This window comes from Leptonychotes weddellii, chromosome 3, assembly GCF_054177405.1.
Source record: "Leptonychotes weddellii isolate Sample4059 chromosome 3, ASM5417740v2, whole genome shotgun sequence".
NCBI lineage: Eukaryota > Metazoa > Chordata > Mammalia > Carnivora > Phocidae > Leptonychotes > Leptonychotes weddellii.
This window is the reverse complement of record NC_138371.1, coordinates 94817116-94833472: the sequence shown is the minus strand read 5'-3', so window position 1 is coordinate 94833472 and position 16357 is coordinate 94817116. Positions and strand designations below refer to the sequence as shown.

At 42.3% G+C, this 16357-nt stretch overlaps 1 protein-coding gene across 6 annotated transcripts in view; it reads left to right on the top strand.

The window, feature by feature from the left end:
- Window positions 1-16357, top strand: part of CLASP1 (cytoplasmic linker associated protein 1) — a 248232-nt gene that overhangs the window by 32969 nt on the left and 198906 nt on the right. For all 6 annotated transcript variants that reach the window (XM_081814611.1, XM_081814613.1, XM_081814612.1 and 3 more), the window contains exon 2: window positions 41-520. In XM_081814611.1, the coding sequence (XP_081670737.1) occupies window positions 326-520 (195 nt within the window). In that variant the 5' untranslated portion in view covers window positions 41-325. The remainder of the gene's footprint in view (window positions 1-40; window positions 521-16357) is intronic.

Below are 16357 nucleotides of genomic sequence, written 5' to 3'. Positions count from 1 at the left end.
TGTTATCTGTGCTGATTTGTCGTTCTCTTTCCCTTTTCAGAATGGACTGCTGAATTATGAAGAATTTCAGACCCAATAGTAGAACCTCACTTGGCCACTCACTCCTTTATCTTCTACTAGTTATTTAAATTGGACTTTTAATATCCTACCAGCTGCTCTTCAGACACACATGGTGCATTGTTGCCATTCCCCGGATTGCATCTTTGAAACACAGGCTCTTAGTAGCTTTCAGCGAACAAAGAGGCAACCTCCTGGGTACATTTACTGGGAGGGTGTCACCCTGACTGCCCTCTAGCTTCTGCCGGATCTGGATTTGAATTCCACCATGGAGCCTCGCATGGAGTCCTGCCTGGCACAGGTGTTGCAGAAGGATGTGGGGAAACGACTGCAGGTTGGCCAAGAACTTATAGACTATTTCTCAGACAAACAGAAGTCTGCTGACCTTGAACATGACCAGACCATGTTAGATAAACTTGTGGATGGGCTTGCTACCTCTTGGGTGAACTCTAGCAATTACAAGGTAAGCTGTGCTTTAGAAGGCACTGGTGTAGGTGGCTGGGCTGCCTCGGTGGGTCAGAATTGGTCCTTAGAAAAAAGACTCGTTTGGGAGCAGTCAGCACAATTCCTTGGCTTCCAGTAAGACACTCACGTAGGCTGTGGCATTTGGTTTTATTCTGGAGCAAGTAGGGTTTTCTTTAATTCTTGTTGGGGATCAAAAAATCCTTATGCTTTAGCACTTTGTATATGTGCTGCCGAAGCGAGCACTGCTTTAGCACTTTGAGAGAAGGCCAAGTAAACAGATTAAAGAGAGGCTTTTATGTTGGAAAGTTTACAATCATTTGCAGCCTTGAAGTTAAAGTGAATGTTCTATCTTGCACTGAAAGGGTCATGAGACGTTGGTGAGTGGTCCTTCACGAATAGCAGATGTCTTCACGGATTTCCTGTAGGGAATGGAATTGGCGATAGCGTCTGGAACATTTTACCTTCAGGTCACTGTTTTGAAGTTGGCCTAGGTACCTGGCTAGAAATAGTATGGGTTGCCAAGGACTCTTCTGTGACTTGTATGTAATGGCCTGGAGGATATCCTTCAAGTTCTAAAGATCGAGGTGGGCATGTGCCTTTGGTGGGTAGGGGGTGCAGGCAGGGATCCCAAGACCCAAATGAGTTGTGAAGGTTGACCATTTTACCATTCAAGGATTGAGGTTTTGTGACTAAAAACTGGACTGGACTTGTGCTGCAGAGGTGTCATTCTCTACCTGTCTTTTAGTTTGCCAAGGGGATGGCCCCTTTGGGTCAAGACTGGGGTGGAAGAGTAGGGCATTGGTATGACTCCTAATAGGTGCTATAGACATTGAGAAATGGGCTCACAGGAAACAGAATCTGTTGTGCTTTTTTATTGGCTCAGTCTTCTGAGATTGGTTTGGACTTGGAAACTGGTGCGTGTAGGATTTTTTTGTTTCCTCTAGGGTAGACTCTTGTTTTCCAAATGCATTAAACCTTGGTCTCATCTAAGAGTCAGCAGGCTTTATACTCATTAAGGATGTTACCTAGGACCCTGATATTTTACTTACAATTGCATATAAAATTTATCCTGTCTTTGAAGGCTGAGCTTAATTTCTGTTTCATTCATCTATTTATTTATTTAGCTGTGCATGACAAGTGCTGCTTATGTGCTCAGCCTTGGTGTTGGGTGATGGGAGTGTTACAGACAGGGGAGGTGGTAGAGGGTCTGGTCGCTCCGTTGTTGGGGGCTGTAAAGTCACTTTGTCTGGGTTGGAATCCCAGTTGCACCACTCTGGGTGCACATTGCGATGTTTTTGCCTGAGAGTAACTGAGGACTGACTCATTGGCTTCAAACTGCTATCAGGAGATTGAGTGATTTTCTTTCAGAGTTTAAGAAGTCTGCAGTAGCTAAGGCAGTGTCCAGGGAAGAAGAATGTCTGCTTGTGTCTTTTACTTGGAGGGAAACCTTTGTCAGAAGCTCCCCGGCAGACCTTTTTACATCAGATTGGCCAGAATGGCTTTGCATGGCCACCCCAGCATTGCTGGAAAATAGATGGGTGTCCATGATTGTTTTCCACCATCATGCTTGACTTCCTGATCTCAAGAAGAGTCCAGCCTCCTTTGAGTGAAGCATATGGCCATGTGAAGGAGGGGGGATATTTGAATACTGTCAGACTCCTGCTCAACAAATACTGGTTCCATGAGTGAATAAGTACTCCCTAGGCGTCCAGTCCAGTAAGGGCAGATAATGAAACAAAGAGCTCTACTCCAACCATAATGTGCAACTGTGCAACATCAGACCTTTGAGCAATATCAGACTTCTGTTAATATATAAAACTCATGCTTTATATTATGGGTTGAAGAAGGAAGTTAGGGATGGGACTGAGGTAATAGGGATGTTAAATAGGTAACCCAGAGAGTCTGCTATACTGTGTGATCTCTCTTAACCTCTCCTGGCTTTGGCTTCGGGCTTTAGTTCCCTCATCTACAGTGTTGGGATAACTGAGTTATTATGAGCACTAAATGAGACAGTGTATGTTGGTGGGAATGCAAACTGGTGCAGCCACTCTGGAAAACAGTATGGAGGTTCCTCAAGAAGCTGAAAACAGAGCTACCCTATGACCCAGCAATTGCACTACTAGGGATTTACCCCAAAGATGCAGATGTAGTGATCCGAAGGGGCACCCGCACCCTGGTGTTTCTAACAGTGATGTCCACAACAGCCAAACTATGGAAAGAGCCCAGATGTCCATCAACAAATGAATGAATAAAGAAGATGTGGTATATATACATACAATGGAATACTACTCAGCCATGAACAAAATTGAAATCTTGCCATTTGCAATGACATGGATGGAACTAGAGGGTTTTACGTTAAGTGAAATAAGTCGATCAGAGAAAGACAATTGTTATATGATTTCACTCATATGTGGAATTTAAGAAACAAACAGAGGAGCATAGGGAAAGAGAGAGAAAAATAAAACAAGACAAAATCAGAGAGGGAGACAAACCCAGAAGAGACTCTTTTTTTTTTTTTTTTTAAAGATTTTATTTATTTGACAGAGAGAGACACAGCAAGAGAGGGAACACAAGCAGAGGGAGGGGGAGAGCTAGAAGCAGGCTTCCTGCTGAACAGGCAGCCCGATGCGAGGCTCAATCCCAGGACCCTGAGATCATGACCTGAGCCAAAGGCAGACGCTTAACGACTGAGCCACCCAGGCGCCCCCCAAAAGAGACTCTTAATCATAGGAAACAAAATGAGGGTTGCTGGAGGGGAGGAGGGTGGGGGGATAGAGTAACTGGGTGATGGGCATTAAGGAGGGCACGTGATGTAATGAGCACTGGATATTATATAAGACTGATGAGTCACTGACCTCTATCTTTGAAACCAATAATACACTATATGTTAATTAATCGAATTTAAATAAAAAATGAAGTGCATATCTAAACAACAACAACAAAAAATAAATGAGACGGTGTATCAAGTTGTCTCATGTCTGCCCCATAACAAGCACTGGGATATTAGCGGTGGTTATCAAGACTGGTTCCTGTCTTCCAGGAGCTCCTAGTACAGGGGGAGCGGGGAGGGAGAGCACTGATCAGCAAGCCAAGGGTTCCAGTATAGTACAGTGGGAGCAGTAGCAGAGACCCACAGAATTGGGTGGGAAGCCAGAAGAACATGACAGCACTGTCTGGAGGAATCCAAGGTTTAAAGATTGGGTAGTTTTTTTCAGAATAGCGTTTTCAGGGTCACAAAAGTGTGAAAGATTAAGATTTGACCCTTCTCGAAGTAATTTCTAAGGAAGACAGCTTGGTGTGAAGGAGAAGTCAGGAAGGCGGGGTTTGCTACCGAGTTGCATGTGATCATGGACAAGTCACTTCACGTGTCTGTGCAATGCTGGTGTTGGACCAGGTCATCTCTTGGGAGCCTCCAAGCTCTAATACCTTACACAGCTTCATACCGATGACTTTACGGTCTGGGCCATGTGGGATGGTTCTAATGTTACACAGTATGGAGCACCCCCTTTCTTTATAAGCTCTCTCAGTGTGGTGACACCGAGCCCTCTGCACACCTGGAGTCTGGAGCCTGGAACATAGAAGGTGCTCAACGAATACTGGTTGCATGAGTGAACTCAGGAGCTTAGACTGTTGGGCAAGTAGTCCTAGTAGCTTTACCAAAATCTGGAAACTTACCTTTTAGGCCCCCCCTCCTTTTTTTAAAAAGATTTTTAAAATTCATTTGAGAGAGAAAGCACAAGCAGGGGGAGCAGCAGAGGGAGAAGGAGAAGCAGACTCCCTGCTGAGCAGGGAGCCTGACGTGGGGCTTGATCCCAGGACCCTGAGATCATGACCTGAGCTGATCATGAGTAGTCATTTAACCGACTGAGCTACCCAGGTGCTCCACAGGTTATGCAATTTCTAATTTTGACATATACTCCCAAATTGTTCTACACAAAGGTTGCTCTACTCTATGCATGAATGTATGAGTGCTGGTTCCCTATCTATTTTCGGATGCTGGGTATTATCAAAGTCTTTCATTTTTGCTAAAATGATAGTATAAAAGTGTATCTTTTCAATTTTTGTTTCTCTTTAATTTTGGGTGAAATGTACATTTTTTGTTTACTAACCACTTGTATTTTTTTCCTGTCGACTGCTTATATCCTTTGTCTGTTTTTCTATGTTTTGGTGTTAATTTGTACAGTCCATTTCTGTATTATGGAAATCAGCTTGTCATATGTGTTTGCCATTTGCCTTTTGTCTTTGTGGATTGTTCTGTTTTTATTTTTATTTTTTTAAAGATGTATTTATTTATCTGATAGAGCACAAGCAGGGGGAATGGCAGGCAGAGGGAGAGGGAGAAGCAGGCTTCCTGCTGAGCAAGGAGCCTGACATGGGGCTTGATTCCAGGACCCTGAGATCATGACCTGAGCTGAAGATAGTCGCTTAACCGACTGAGCCACCCAGGCATCCCTATTTCCTCCCCACCTCTTTTAATCATAGATCAAGATTTCTCATTAGAGCCTCAGGTGCATTTTAGGTTTTATTTGACATACTTTATATATTATGGATTGAAAGGATTCACTTTATATTAAAACTTTTCAGCTTGGCTTCTTGATTTTTTTTTTTTTTAATTAAGGACTAAAAAGAAGGAGAAAATGGAAACAATTTTAGGCTTTCAAAACAGTAGTATTTGGGTATTGTTATTCCTTAACAGAGAATCTAGATGAATGTCAAAGTAGTCTTATTTAAAAAAATAGTTGGCTGGGGCTTGAATCATTTTACATTTGATTATTTCTTAACTTGGTAAACAAATTTGTATTTGGCATTAATTGGAGTTTAACAGCTACCCTTTATTATTTAGTTACTATGTGTTCAGGATGTTACCTGTCTTATCTCATTTAATGTTTGCAACGCCCCTGCAAGGTGGGTGGTGCTACCCTGATTTTATACATGAGGTAACTGAGATCACCCAGAATTATGAGGTAATTCCTACTAGTGATTATGGAATTGGGACTTCAACATAGGTCTCCCTGATTTCCTAGCCTCTGCCCCTCTCACAAGAACAGCGTCTGCAAACTTTCTTAAAGGCCACATGGTAAATATTTAAGGCTCAGTGGGCCATATGGATTTCTCACAAATATTTAACTAGTTCGGGCCATTCTAGTGCAAAAACAGCCACGGGCAACACACGAATGGGTATGGCTGTGTTCCCAAACAACTTAATCTATAGAAACAGATGGAGAACCAGTTTGGCTCATGGACTGTAGTTTTCCAGCCCCCAGTCTAGAACACTGAGCACCTACTATGTGTAAATACCTTTTTTTCCCTTCCTTCCTTAGTTCTTTTCTTTCTTCTTTCTTTCTCTCCTTTTTTCCTCTTTCTTTTCTTTCTTTCTTTCTTTCTTTCTTTCTTTCTTTCTTTCTTTCTTTCTTTCTTTCTTTTTCTTTCTTTCTTTCTTAGCATGGTGGGGAGGGGCAGAGGGAGAGAGAGAGAATCTTAAGCAGGCTGTACACCCAGTGTGGTGATCGACATGGGGCTCGATCTCATGACCCTGAGATCATGACCTGAGCCAAAACCAAGAGTTGGACATTTAACTGACTGAGCCACCCAGGCGCCCCTGTAAATACTTTTCCTTTAGTGTTGGGAACCATTCATGATTCATCTGGCAGAAGAGTAGGCTTATAATTTTGGGATGGAGAGGGCGCCTGGGTGGCTCAGATGGTTAAGTGTCTGCCTTTGGCTCAGGTCATGATCCCGGGGTCCTGGGATTGAGTCCCGCATTGGGCTCCCTGCTCCTTGGGAGCCTGCTTCTCCTTCTGCTTCTCTCTCTCTGTCTCTGTCTCTCATGAATAAATAAATAAAATCTTTAAAAAAAAAAAAAAAATTGGGGGATGAGGAGAGCACTGGTATAGGTTAAGTAGAATACGGTTTGTTTTTGGAGCACCTTATCTGAATTTTGAGAAATCTTGCCTTTTTTAGCCCTCTCTTATTCAGACTCATATTATGATCAGTTTGCATTCTATTAGCCTGTCACTGATCATCTACTGTGAGTTGGCTTTGGACTTTCTTGGATAATAGAAGTCATCTTGGGGATTGAGGAATCAGTATAAGGCCATTGTACGTCAGAACACCAGAGGGCTGCGCCGTGGGGTGCTGTTCAACATGGAAGCACTTAGTGTCTTTGTTGTCCCAGTGACTGTGGGAGACACAGAAGGAGAGGGGAGAATCTTCTTGTGCATGACATTTCTTTTCTAGATTACTCAGACATTAAAAGGAAACCCCCAGATTTTGCATATGGTTGCCCTCCTTGATCTGGTCTCTTCCTTTATTAAAACTTGCAGAGTGAAAAGAATGGTGGAGTAGATTTTTGTATGTACCTCCAGCCACTGTTGTGTCCCCCGTCCCCCCCCTTCTATAGATGAGAAGGATGAAAGCAGAGCGATATGACCCAGAGAGGCTGCATGGGCTCCCGCAGCTGGAGGGAGTTGAGGGACACTGATGCTGTGCAGCTTTCCCAGTGAATGGTCCCTTCTGTTCAGCCAGGCAGCGCAGTACCCTTACCGTGTGGGCACCTGCATATTCAGTAGCTCAGTGCGGACCAGGTTTTTCATGAATATGGTCCCAGAGTCCTTTCTCCACGGTTCCAAAATCCCCCAAACCCCCAAACTTCGTGTTTTTCATTTGTCGTTTGACCACAGTGAACTGACATGAAACTACGTGTAGTTTTACTTACCTGCTCAGGGCATGTTTCAGCGCTGAAGTATTCGTATATTTGATTGTGGGTTGCTGCCCCAGATGTTGTTAAATGTATATATGTGTATGTATATGTATAGATATATATATATATATATTCTCCCCTCCCCTCTCTCTTATAGGTTCTATTCTCTATGTATGTTTCCTATCCTATATATGTAACTGTTTGCACTACTTGACTTTTGTAAAAGCTGAAAAATTTTATATTCCAGAACACATCAGTCTCCAGAGTTTTGGATAAGTGATTGTGGACCCGTATTTAATATTGTAGAATAATAATGATAACCCATGGTTTGGGGATATGTACTATGTACCAGAAATTGTGCTAAATATGAGTTCGTTTTTACCTTCTAATTACCGTATGGGGTAGATCATGTTCTTTCGTTCTGTAGATGAGGAGACTGATGCCCCAGTAAGTCAAGTAACTTGTTCAAGGTGACGGATCTAGGAACTAAGGTTTTGGGGACTTGACCCCAGCTGCTTATGTAACAGCCGAAGTTAATTAAGCACTTATGATGTGCCAGATTCTACACTGGGGGCTGGGTGTCCAGTGAGGACTGTTGGGCCCAGTCCCTGTCCTGACCATGAGTACCAGTGCCTGGGCAGTCTAGCTCTGTCTAAATATGGGACTTCATCCCGGTGCACTCTTGTCTCAAGGCCCATGCCGTGCTGCTTTGTATTTGAAATTTGTAGATTTTCTGTTAACCTAGGGCCTCTTTTGTCTCTGCCCTAATGCTCTTTATGGCCTAACTAGGTGAGGGTGGGGGAGGGCAGGTAAGGCAGATGAGAGGACGGTGCACAGTGTAGGATAGGATATCATTAACTGTAAAATTGCATCATAGGAGTGTCTATAAATGTTGTAGTGTGGAGAAGAAAAAAAATGTTAGGGTTTGTTAGTTGGAGAGGCCGAGATGGAGAGTCAGAATTACATAGGGTCCTGAAGAATCAAAAGGAATTAGTTCCTAAAGGTTCAGAGAAGCCTGTGTTCCTTTCTTGTTTCTCCCTGTCTGGGCAGCACCGTCTCTTGTAGACCATAGAAGACTTAGTCTTTCGTTAAGCCTCTTTAGAGAGCACAGTGTTTCCCTCTGCCCTGGATCAGGTGCCCTTTATGGGCGGGAGGGAAGGTGTGACAGTAAGGGAGGTTCCTCTCATTCCCCTGGCCTCTATCTCCATAACCTTGGCTTTCATTGAAGGAGGTTTTTATTTCCCCCCATTGTGTCCTTGAGAGGAGAGCCAGAAAAGATTATCAGATTCAGATGAGGTAACTTCTGTTTCTTTTTCTGGCGGTCCGCTCGGTGCTGCCATCAAGCCATGCCCCCTTGCAGAGGCTGTTCGTTTTTCCCAGATTGTTTCCTTGCAGTGTTGTCCAGTGGTTGCAAGAGCCACATTTCTCTGGGTATATTTTATTTATATATATAGATAGATAGATAGATAGATAGATAGATAGATAGATTGCAACATTTACATTTTATGAAACATTTATTTTATTTTTTTATTAGTGTTTTTTAAAAAAATTATTTGTCAGGGAGAGAGTGAGAGCGAGCACAGGCAGGGGGAACGGCAGGCAGAGGGAGAAGCAGACCCCCTGCTGAGCAAGGAGACGGATGTGGGACTCGATCCCAGGACCCTGGGATCATGACCTGAGCTGAAGGCAGACGCTTAACCGACCGAGCCACCCAGGCGTCCCTAAATACTTACTTATTTAAAAAAAATTTTTTTTTTTAAAGATTTTATTTATTTATTTGACAGAGAGAGACACAGCGAGAGAGGGAACACAAGCAGGGGGAGTGGGAGAGAGAGAGAAGCAGGCTTCCCGCTGAGCAGGGAGTCCGATGCGGGGCTCGATCCCAGGACCCTGGGATCATGACCGGAACCGAAGGCAGACGCTTAACGACTGAGCCACCCAGGCGCCCCTATTTTAAAATGTTTTTGAGTGTAGTTGGCACACGATGCTACATTCATTTCAGGTGCACAACATGGTGATTTAACTTGTCTATACATCATGCTGTGCTCACCACAGTGTAGCTACCATCTGTCCCCATGCAACGGTATCAGAGTTTCATGGACTGTATTCCCCATGAGTGCCTTGTATGCCAATGATTTATTCTTTCCATGACTAGAAGCCTGTACCTCCCACTCCTCTTTACCCATTTTACCCATCCCTGCACCCCACCGTGCTTCTGGCAATCATTCATTCATTCATTTATTGTTTTTATTTTATTTTAATGTAGTTAACATAGTGTTATATTAGTTTCAGGTGTACAACGTAGTGGTTCAACAGTTCCATGTGTTACTCAGTGCTTGTCAAACGTGTACTTTTAGTCCTCTCTGGGTATATTTTAAAAAGACAGATGTCTCTGATGTGAGTAGAAAAGCTATAGTGAGTGATACTAAGCAAAAGTAAAAACACCTCAGGAAAAGTTATTTCAAGAAAATTTCTGGAGCTCCTGGGTAGCACAGTCAGTTAAGCGCCTGACTCTTGATTTTGGCCAGGTCATGATCTCAGGATCCTGGGATCAGGCCCCTCATCGGGCTCTCCACTCAGCGGCGAGTCTCCTTCTTCCTCTCCCTCTGTGATCTCTCTTGCTTTTGCTCTCTTTCAAATAAATGACATCTTTACAAAAAAAAAGAAAATTTCTGTGGATTGTTGAGTAAAAATGGTATGCTTGATGGATGTAATTAATGGCATTTTTTCCTAAATATGTGTTTACATGTATGTAAGAGCATCAAAGTATATAGGAAATAATTCAGATTTGAGCGAACAGTCTGGATTCCTGTCCTGGCTCTGCCACTTCGACTTTTGAACAGGTAACTCTCCTTATCTGTAAAATGGGTGTCTGGTGATACCTGTTACACAGCTTTATTGTGCAGCTCCAATGAGCCCATGTACATAAGGTGCCAGTCATGCTTAGCATTGTAGCATGTGGTCAGTGAAAGGAAAATGAAGGAGATATTATGGACTTACTGGTAGTAAAATCGGTAGGTTAACTTTTCTGTGGGGCTGAGGTTGCATCCCTTCCTGTAGTCCTTGTCGGCCTGGGCCTGGAACAGAGGCCTCGGATCTTTGGTAGTAAGATACAAAACCTTGAGCTGCTGTACTCTTGATAGCAAAGAGCAGAACAGCCGTTGGACAAGAATTCTAAGGGTGGGCTTAAAACCTACTCATAAAACCAGTCCATTGGTTGAGGACCCCTGTTCTAGGAGGGCTTCACTTGCTCTGTTTTATTTTTAATACTTTGTTTTAGAAAGCTAAAATTTATTTTTTTTTTTAAGTTTTTTTTTTTTTTTAATTTGAGAGAGAGAATGAGAGAGAGCGAGCACATGAGAAGGGGGGAGGGTCAGAGGGAGAAGCAGACTCCCTGCTGAGCAGGGAGCCCGATGCGGGACTCGATCCAGGGACTCCAGGATCATGACCTGAGCCGAAGGCAGTCGCTTAACCAGCTGAGCCACCCAGGCGCCCCTAGAAAGCTAAAATTTAAATACAAATTTAAATTTAAATACAATAGAAGAAATTCTAAATTGAGTGTCAAAACAGAAAGAAAAAGAAGCAGCTGGGGTGAGAAGATGGAGCGGACAGTGAGGCGGATGAATCAGTAAACCACAGCTAATGTTGACTAATATTAAGAGCTAACAGTTAATAAGTGTCCATTATGTGCCCAAAACTGTTAAAAGCTTTGCATTCGCTGCCTCATTAAATCATGACGTAGAAACTAGATGATGAACCGTATGTTTATTCCCATTCTACAGTTGGGGAAACTGCCTAAGAGAAGTGAAGAGACTTGCCTCAGGTCACTTAACTAGAAAGTGTAAGAGGCAAGATTTTCATCTGAGTAGTCTGACTTTAGAGCCCACATCTGAATCAATATGCAATGCTACTTTCTTAAAATGTTGCAGCAATTTTAATAATTTCTTTATTGGAGCATAAAGAAAAGAGTGTAAGGATTCACTCCAGAGTTAACAGTGATTGCTTTAGGAGACTGGGTCCTGACTGAGAGATAAGCAACTCATTTTCTATTTTAATAAAAAACCCAAAATATTTAAGATCAATAAAACAGTTCTTTGATCCTACTAGACTCATGACCATATATACTTTTTTTTTTAAAGATTTATTTATTTATTTTAGAGAAAAGAGAGAGAGAGCAGGGGGAGAGGCAGAGGGAGAGAGAGTCTTAAGCCGGCTCCTTGCTGAGTGTGGAGCCTGACGTGGGGCTCGATCTCACAACCCTGAGATCACGGTCTGAGTGGAAACCAGGAGTTGGATGCTTAACTGACTGCTCCCCTCCAGATGCCCCCCACATACAGCTTTTAAACTTTTTATTTTGGAAAATATTCAGACCTATTGGAAAGTTTCAAAAAACAGTGCAAAAAATTTTCATATGTTTTACCCAGATCCTGGTGTTAACACTTCACCACATTTGTTTTGTCCTTCTCTCTGTATGCATGTTATGAGTTGTGGACTGTTGGAGTGTAAGTTGTAGACACAGTGCTTCCTTGCTCTTAAATACTTGCCTGTATTTCCTAAAAACAAGGACATTTGCTTATGTATGTCATCTTAGCACAGTTCTCTAAGTCAGTATTAGGATCAGTAGAATACAGATATATCTAATCTACAAGCCTTATTGACATTTCACCTCTTGTCCTCCTAATGTCCTTTATAGCAAGAGCAAAAACAGTCTTCTAGTCCACACTCCAATCCAGAATCACAGTTGCATTTGGTTCTCATCTGTATAGTCTCTTTAAATCCAGGGCAGCTCATCTTCAGTCTTTCCTTGTCTCTCTTAATACTTTTGAAGAGCACAGGGCATTTATTTAGTAAAGCCCTTCAATTTGAGCTTGCTTACGGTTTCTCACAATTGGATTGAGGTGGTGCATTTTGGGCAGGAATACCACGTAGGTGTACTCCGTACATCCTATCAGGAGACGTGTGGTGTCTTTCTCTTCCCTGGTGAAAGAGGTCTTTGCCAGGTAGCTTCAGAAAATTGCTATTTTTGTTTTTTTTTTTCTTTTATAATGGAATAGGTATCTTGTGGGGAGATACTTTGAGACCATGTAAATACCCTGTTTTCCACCAAACTTTCACCTACCAGTTTTCGCATCCACTGATAATGTTTGCCTAAAATAATTATTACTGTGTTGGCTGCCATAGGGTGATTTTTCTGATTTCATCATTTCTTCTTCATTTATTAGTTGACTCCAAATATTTTTAAAATGTCTATTGTATGTCTATTTGTATAGCAGGAATTAACATTTTTAAAAAAAAGATTTTATTTATTTATTTGACTGAGAGAAACAGAGAGTGAGAACAAGCAGGGGGAGCAGCAGAGGGAGAGGGAGAAGCAGGCTCCTTGCTGAACAGGCACCGTGATGTGGGGCTCAATCCCAGGACCCCAGGATCATGACCTGAGCAGAAGGCAGATGCTTAACTGACTGAGCCACCTGGGAACCCCAGAATTAGCATATATTTTGATAGTTATCCCCCAAAGGAACTACTTTGAAGAAAGAAAAAAATGTTTCAAATTAGTCTTATTTAGGTCCATTTATATTCATAAAAAATTTAAGGTAACTTAATTTGTGAACATATAACATGCACAATGTGATGAAGTTTGGTTTGGGCTAGCAGCATTGGAGAGGTGGAGAAATGGAGAGATGGTCAGCTTGTAAGTTTTTATAATGATTATTCAAGGAATACAGAAAGGCAGATAATAACAAGATGCCTTCCTGGATTTAGTAGAATATTAAAGGACACTTTGCAGGAGGGGAAAAAAGCAGAGCATAGAAAACTGATGAAACAAGACAGTACTGAGTGAGATCTAGATTATTATGCTGCCCTATACCTGTGGACAGAATTCATCAGCTTGGGCTTTGGACTTTGGGGGAAAGTGTCATAGATGGGATTTTAGATGGGGAGGAAGTGCTTTGTGCCGGGTTCCATTGCTGGTAGGAATCTCTCTGTTTAATCATCCTTTTTTTTTTTTTTAAGATTTTATTTATTTATTTGACAGAGAGGTAGACTCAGTGAGAGAGGGAACACAAGCAGGGGGAGTGGGAGAGGGAGAAGCAGGCTTCCTGTGGAGCAAGGAGCCCAATGTGGGACTCGATCCTAGGACCCTGGGATCATGACCTGAGCCGAAGGCAGATGCTTAACGACTGAGCCACCCAGGCGCCCCTTTTTAATCATCCTTAAAGGCTTTGTAGAAGAATGGCATCTAGGACTCTTAAAAAAAAAAAAATTATACACACATACACACACATATATACACACACACACAAAGTGTATTTTTATATGTATTGATCCCTGAGATCGAGAGTCGTATGCTCTACCAACTGAGCCAGCCAGGTGTTCTTTCAGGCTCTTGTATGAGGGAAGAGAGATTGTTCAGCTGGCTCTGCAAAGAAGCATATTGCAGGTGACATTGATGGGGGTCATGTTCTGGGATAAGCTGGTCCTACACTAGTAAGGCTGAGCAACATCCCATGTACAGGAGCCTGGTGAGGTAGTGGGGCTGACTCTAGGGGCAATGGAAGTCATTGAAGGACCGTTGGGTGCTAAAAAATTGCTTTAGGAGTTAGGGGTCTGTCTAATGAAGGTGGCGTGGACTAATACCAGGGGAGTGGGGAGAAGCAGATTAGAGTAAGGCATTAGGGAGGAGGACAGGATGGGGATTTTTGCTGTTAGTTTGGATGTAGGGAGGACTGGGATGATTTTGAGAAGTCTTCAACATTTCAGGCTTCAGGATACAGTTTATTGACTGTGGATAACCTTGTGAAGAAAGATAGTTCTTTTCCTGCATGATGCATGTTTGTTTTTAAATTGGAGAAGACATTTTAAGAAAAAAAAAACCCAAATAATTTGGAGGAACATTTAGGAGAATTTTTGTCTTTGACTTATTATTTTGATGGAGGGTCCTAAGTCTTATATGCTTTGTGATTTACGTATGTATCTTGGGAACATCCTTTTTCAAACACTTCTCTTGAGGTTGCCTAATTGAAGTATTTTTGCAAATGCTGATTTAAAAAAGTAATTTTGTTTTTTCTATAGTAAAAGTGTTATGGGCCTGTTGTACAAACAAGAACCAACTAATGAAGCTTCTGAATATAAAGTTATAATGAAAAAATTGAAAATTGCTCCTAGTCTTTTGCCATAGCTATTTTATTGTTTATATTGGTAGAAAAAAATGGAAAGAATATTTATGTAAGACTGATCATACTACACCTGTTCTTTGTGTGTGTGTTTTGTGTCTAATTTCTTTTATTTAAGCCTACACATGCTATTTTATGAGATTTTTTTTTTTTTGGTTAAATGTGTGTCATCATTTTTTCAAATCAATAAGTTAGATCACTAATGAGTTAATATAATTCCAATATATTATTTTCTTCTATGAATGGTTAGCCATCATTTCTTTATCCACAGTTGGGTGCTACCACCTACGCAGTTTCTAGTTTTTTTGTTATAAGCACCATGACACTGAGCATCCTTGAACATGTGTATGTTCATGCCTTTGTGTGTGTGTGTGTGTGTGTGTGTGTGTGTAAAGTTCTGAAAACCTTTCAGCCTGAATTGCTGGCTCGGAGTGGGCCACATTGCCCCCCCCCCGGCAGTGGTGCGTGAATGTGTTTGTACCACATTCACATACCAACACACACTGGGTGTTACTGTTTCTTCGGATAGTCTTCCTTTTGCATGGGCAAAAGATATCTCTGTGTAGCCAGAGCAGCATTGGATAGTCTTTCTTCTGTTTCTAACCTTTCAGATAAGAGCAAATCTTAAGAGGATGTGAAGTAAATAATTTTATTCTTGTTAATCTCATTTCCCCTTTAAAAGGTGGATGAGAAAAGGTTCTGTCTGGGGCATATTAAACACTTGCAGAGAAGATGTCCATAGTTTGGAGGAGGAAGTCCTGACACCTCGACAAAGTCCACTTTGTTGGATTAAAGAAATTGGTCTCCTTATCTGTCGTTTTATTCCCATTAGCTTTTTTTTTTTTCTACACAGAATGAGAATAATATTGATTTATCTCCCAAGAGAGTTGTGAGAGAAAATACCCATCATAATCCATTTATTTGGAATTTTCCTTTCCTTTTCCCAAGTGCTTTCACACCTCTTGTAACCGAAATGTCACCTCATCTTAACTGGGCTAAGCTGGAAAACGCTAAGTAACGCCAAGTAAATAGTAATTTTGTTTTTGTTGGGCAGTGAGGGATAGGTGTGTGATCTTATTTGATTCTGCATATGATTCTAAGGAATTTTTTTTTTTTTTTAGGTTTTATTTATTTGACAGAGAGACAGCGAGAAAGGGAACACAAGCAGGGGGAGTGGGAGAGGGAGAAGCAGGCTTCCCGCTGAGCAGGGAGCCCGATGTGGCGCTCGATCCCAGAACTCTGGGATCATGACCTGAGCTGAAGGCAGACGCTTAACAACTGAGTCACCCAGGCGCCTGGGAATTTTTTTTTTTAAACAGTTCTGTGAAGAAAAGGACTGATACTGGACTTTCTGATCACGGGAAGGGAGTCAGATGGACTTTGTATTGTACAAGAATTGAGTTCAAACCAGTTGAAGCTGAAAAAGGGCAGTATTGGGGCCGATCACTGGCCAGGCTGGTGGCTAAGATTACTGTGGGGACAGCAGTGAGGATTCAGGTTGGGGAGGTCTCTGCTTCTTTCTGGCCAGTGGCTTCTCTTCTGTGTTGCACTCATGTCCACTGTGAGTCCGGCTCACATCTTGCAGTTTCACCACCAGAGAAAAGTGTCTCTCTTTCCCCAGCTTGGATTACAACCACAAACCCCCAGACACATCCCCAAACCCTTGACTCACTCACTGTGGCCAGGGAGTTATGACAGTGTAAGAAAATAGGGGCTCCCACTCAGCAAACCTCATGTCAAGGGATGGAGTAAGGAGGACAGGTTGCCCTAAAGGAATGAAGCTTGGCTGGGGGCAAGTGGCCTTGGTGCACAACCCCTGCGGGCATTATGAATTTTGTCAGAAGTTTGTATTTTGGATTGCTTGAGAGGCTCTAGGGCTCTACTGGAGGCTCAGACATTGGGGTCAGAGGCGCCTAGGTTTTTTTTTTGTTTTTTTGTTTTTTTGAGAGAGTGTGAGTGT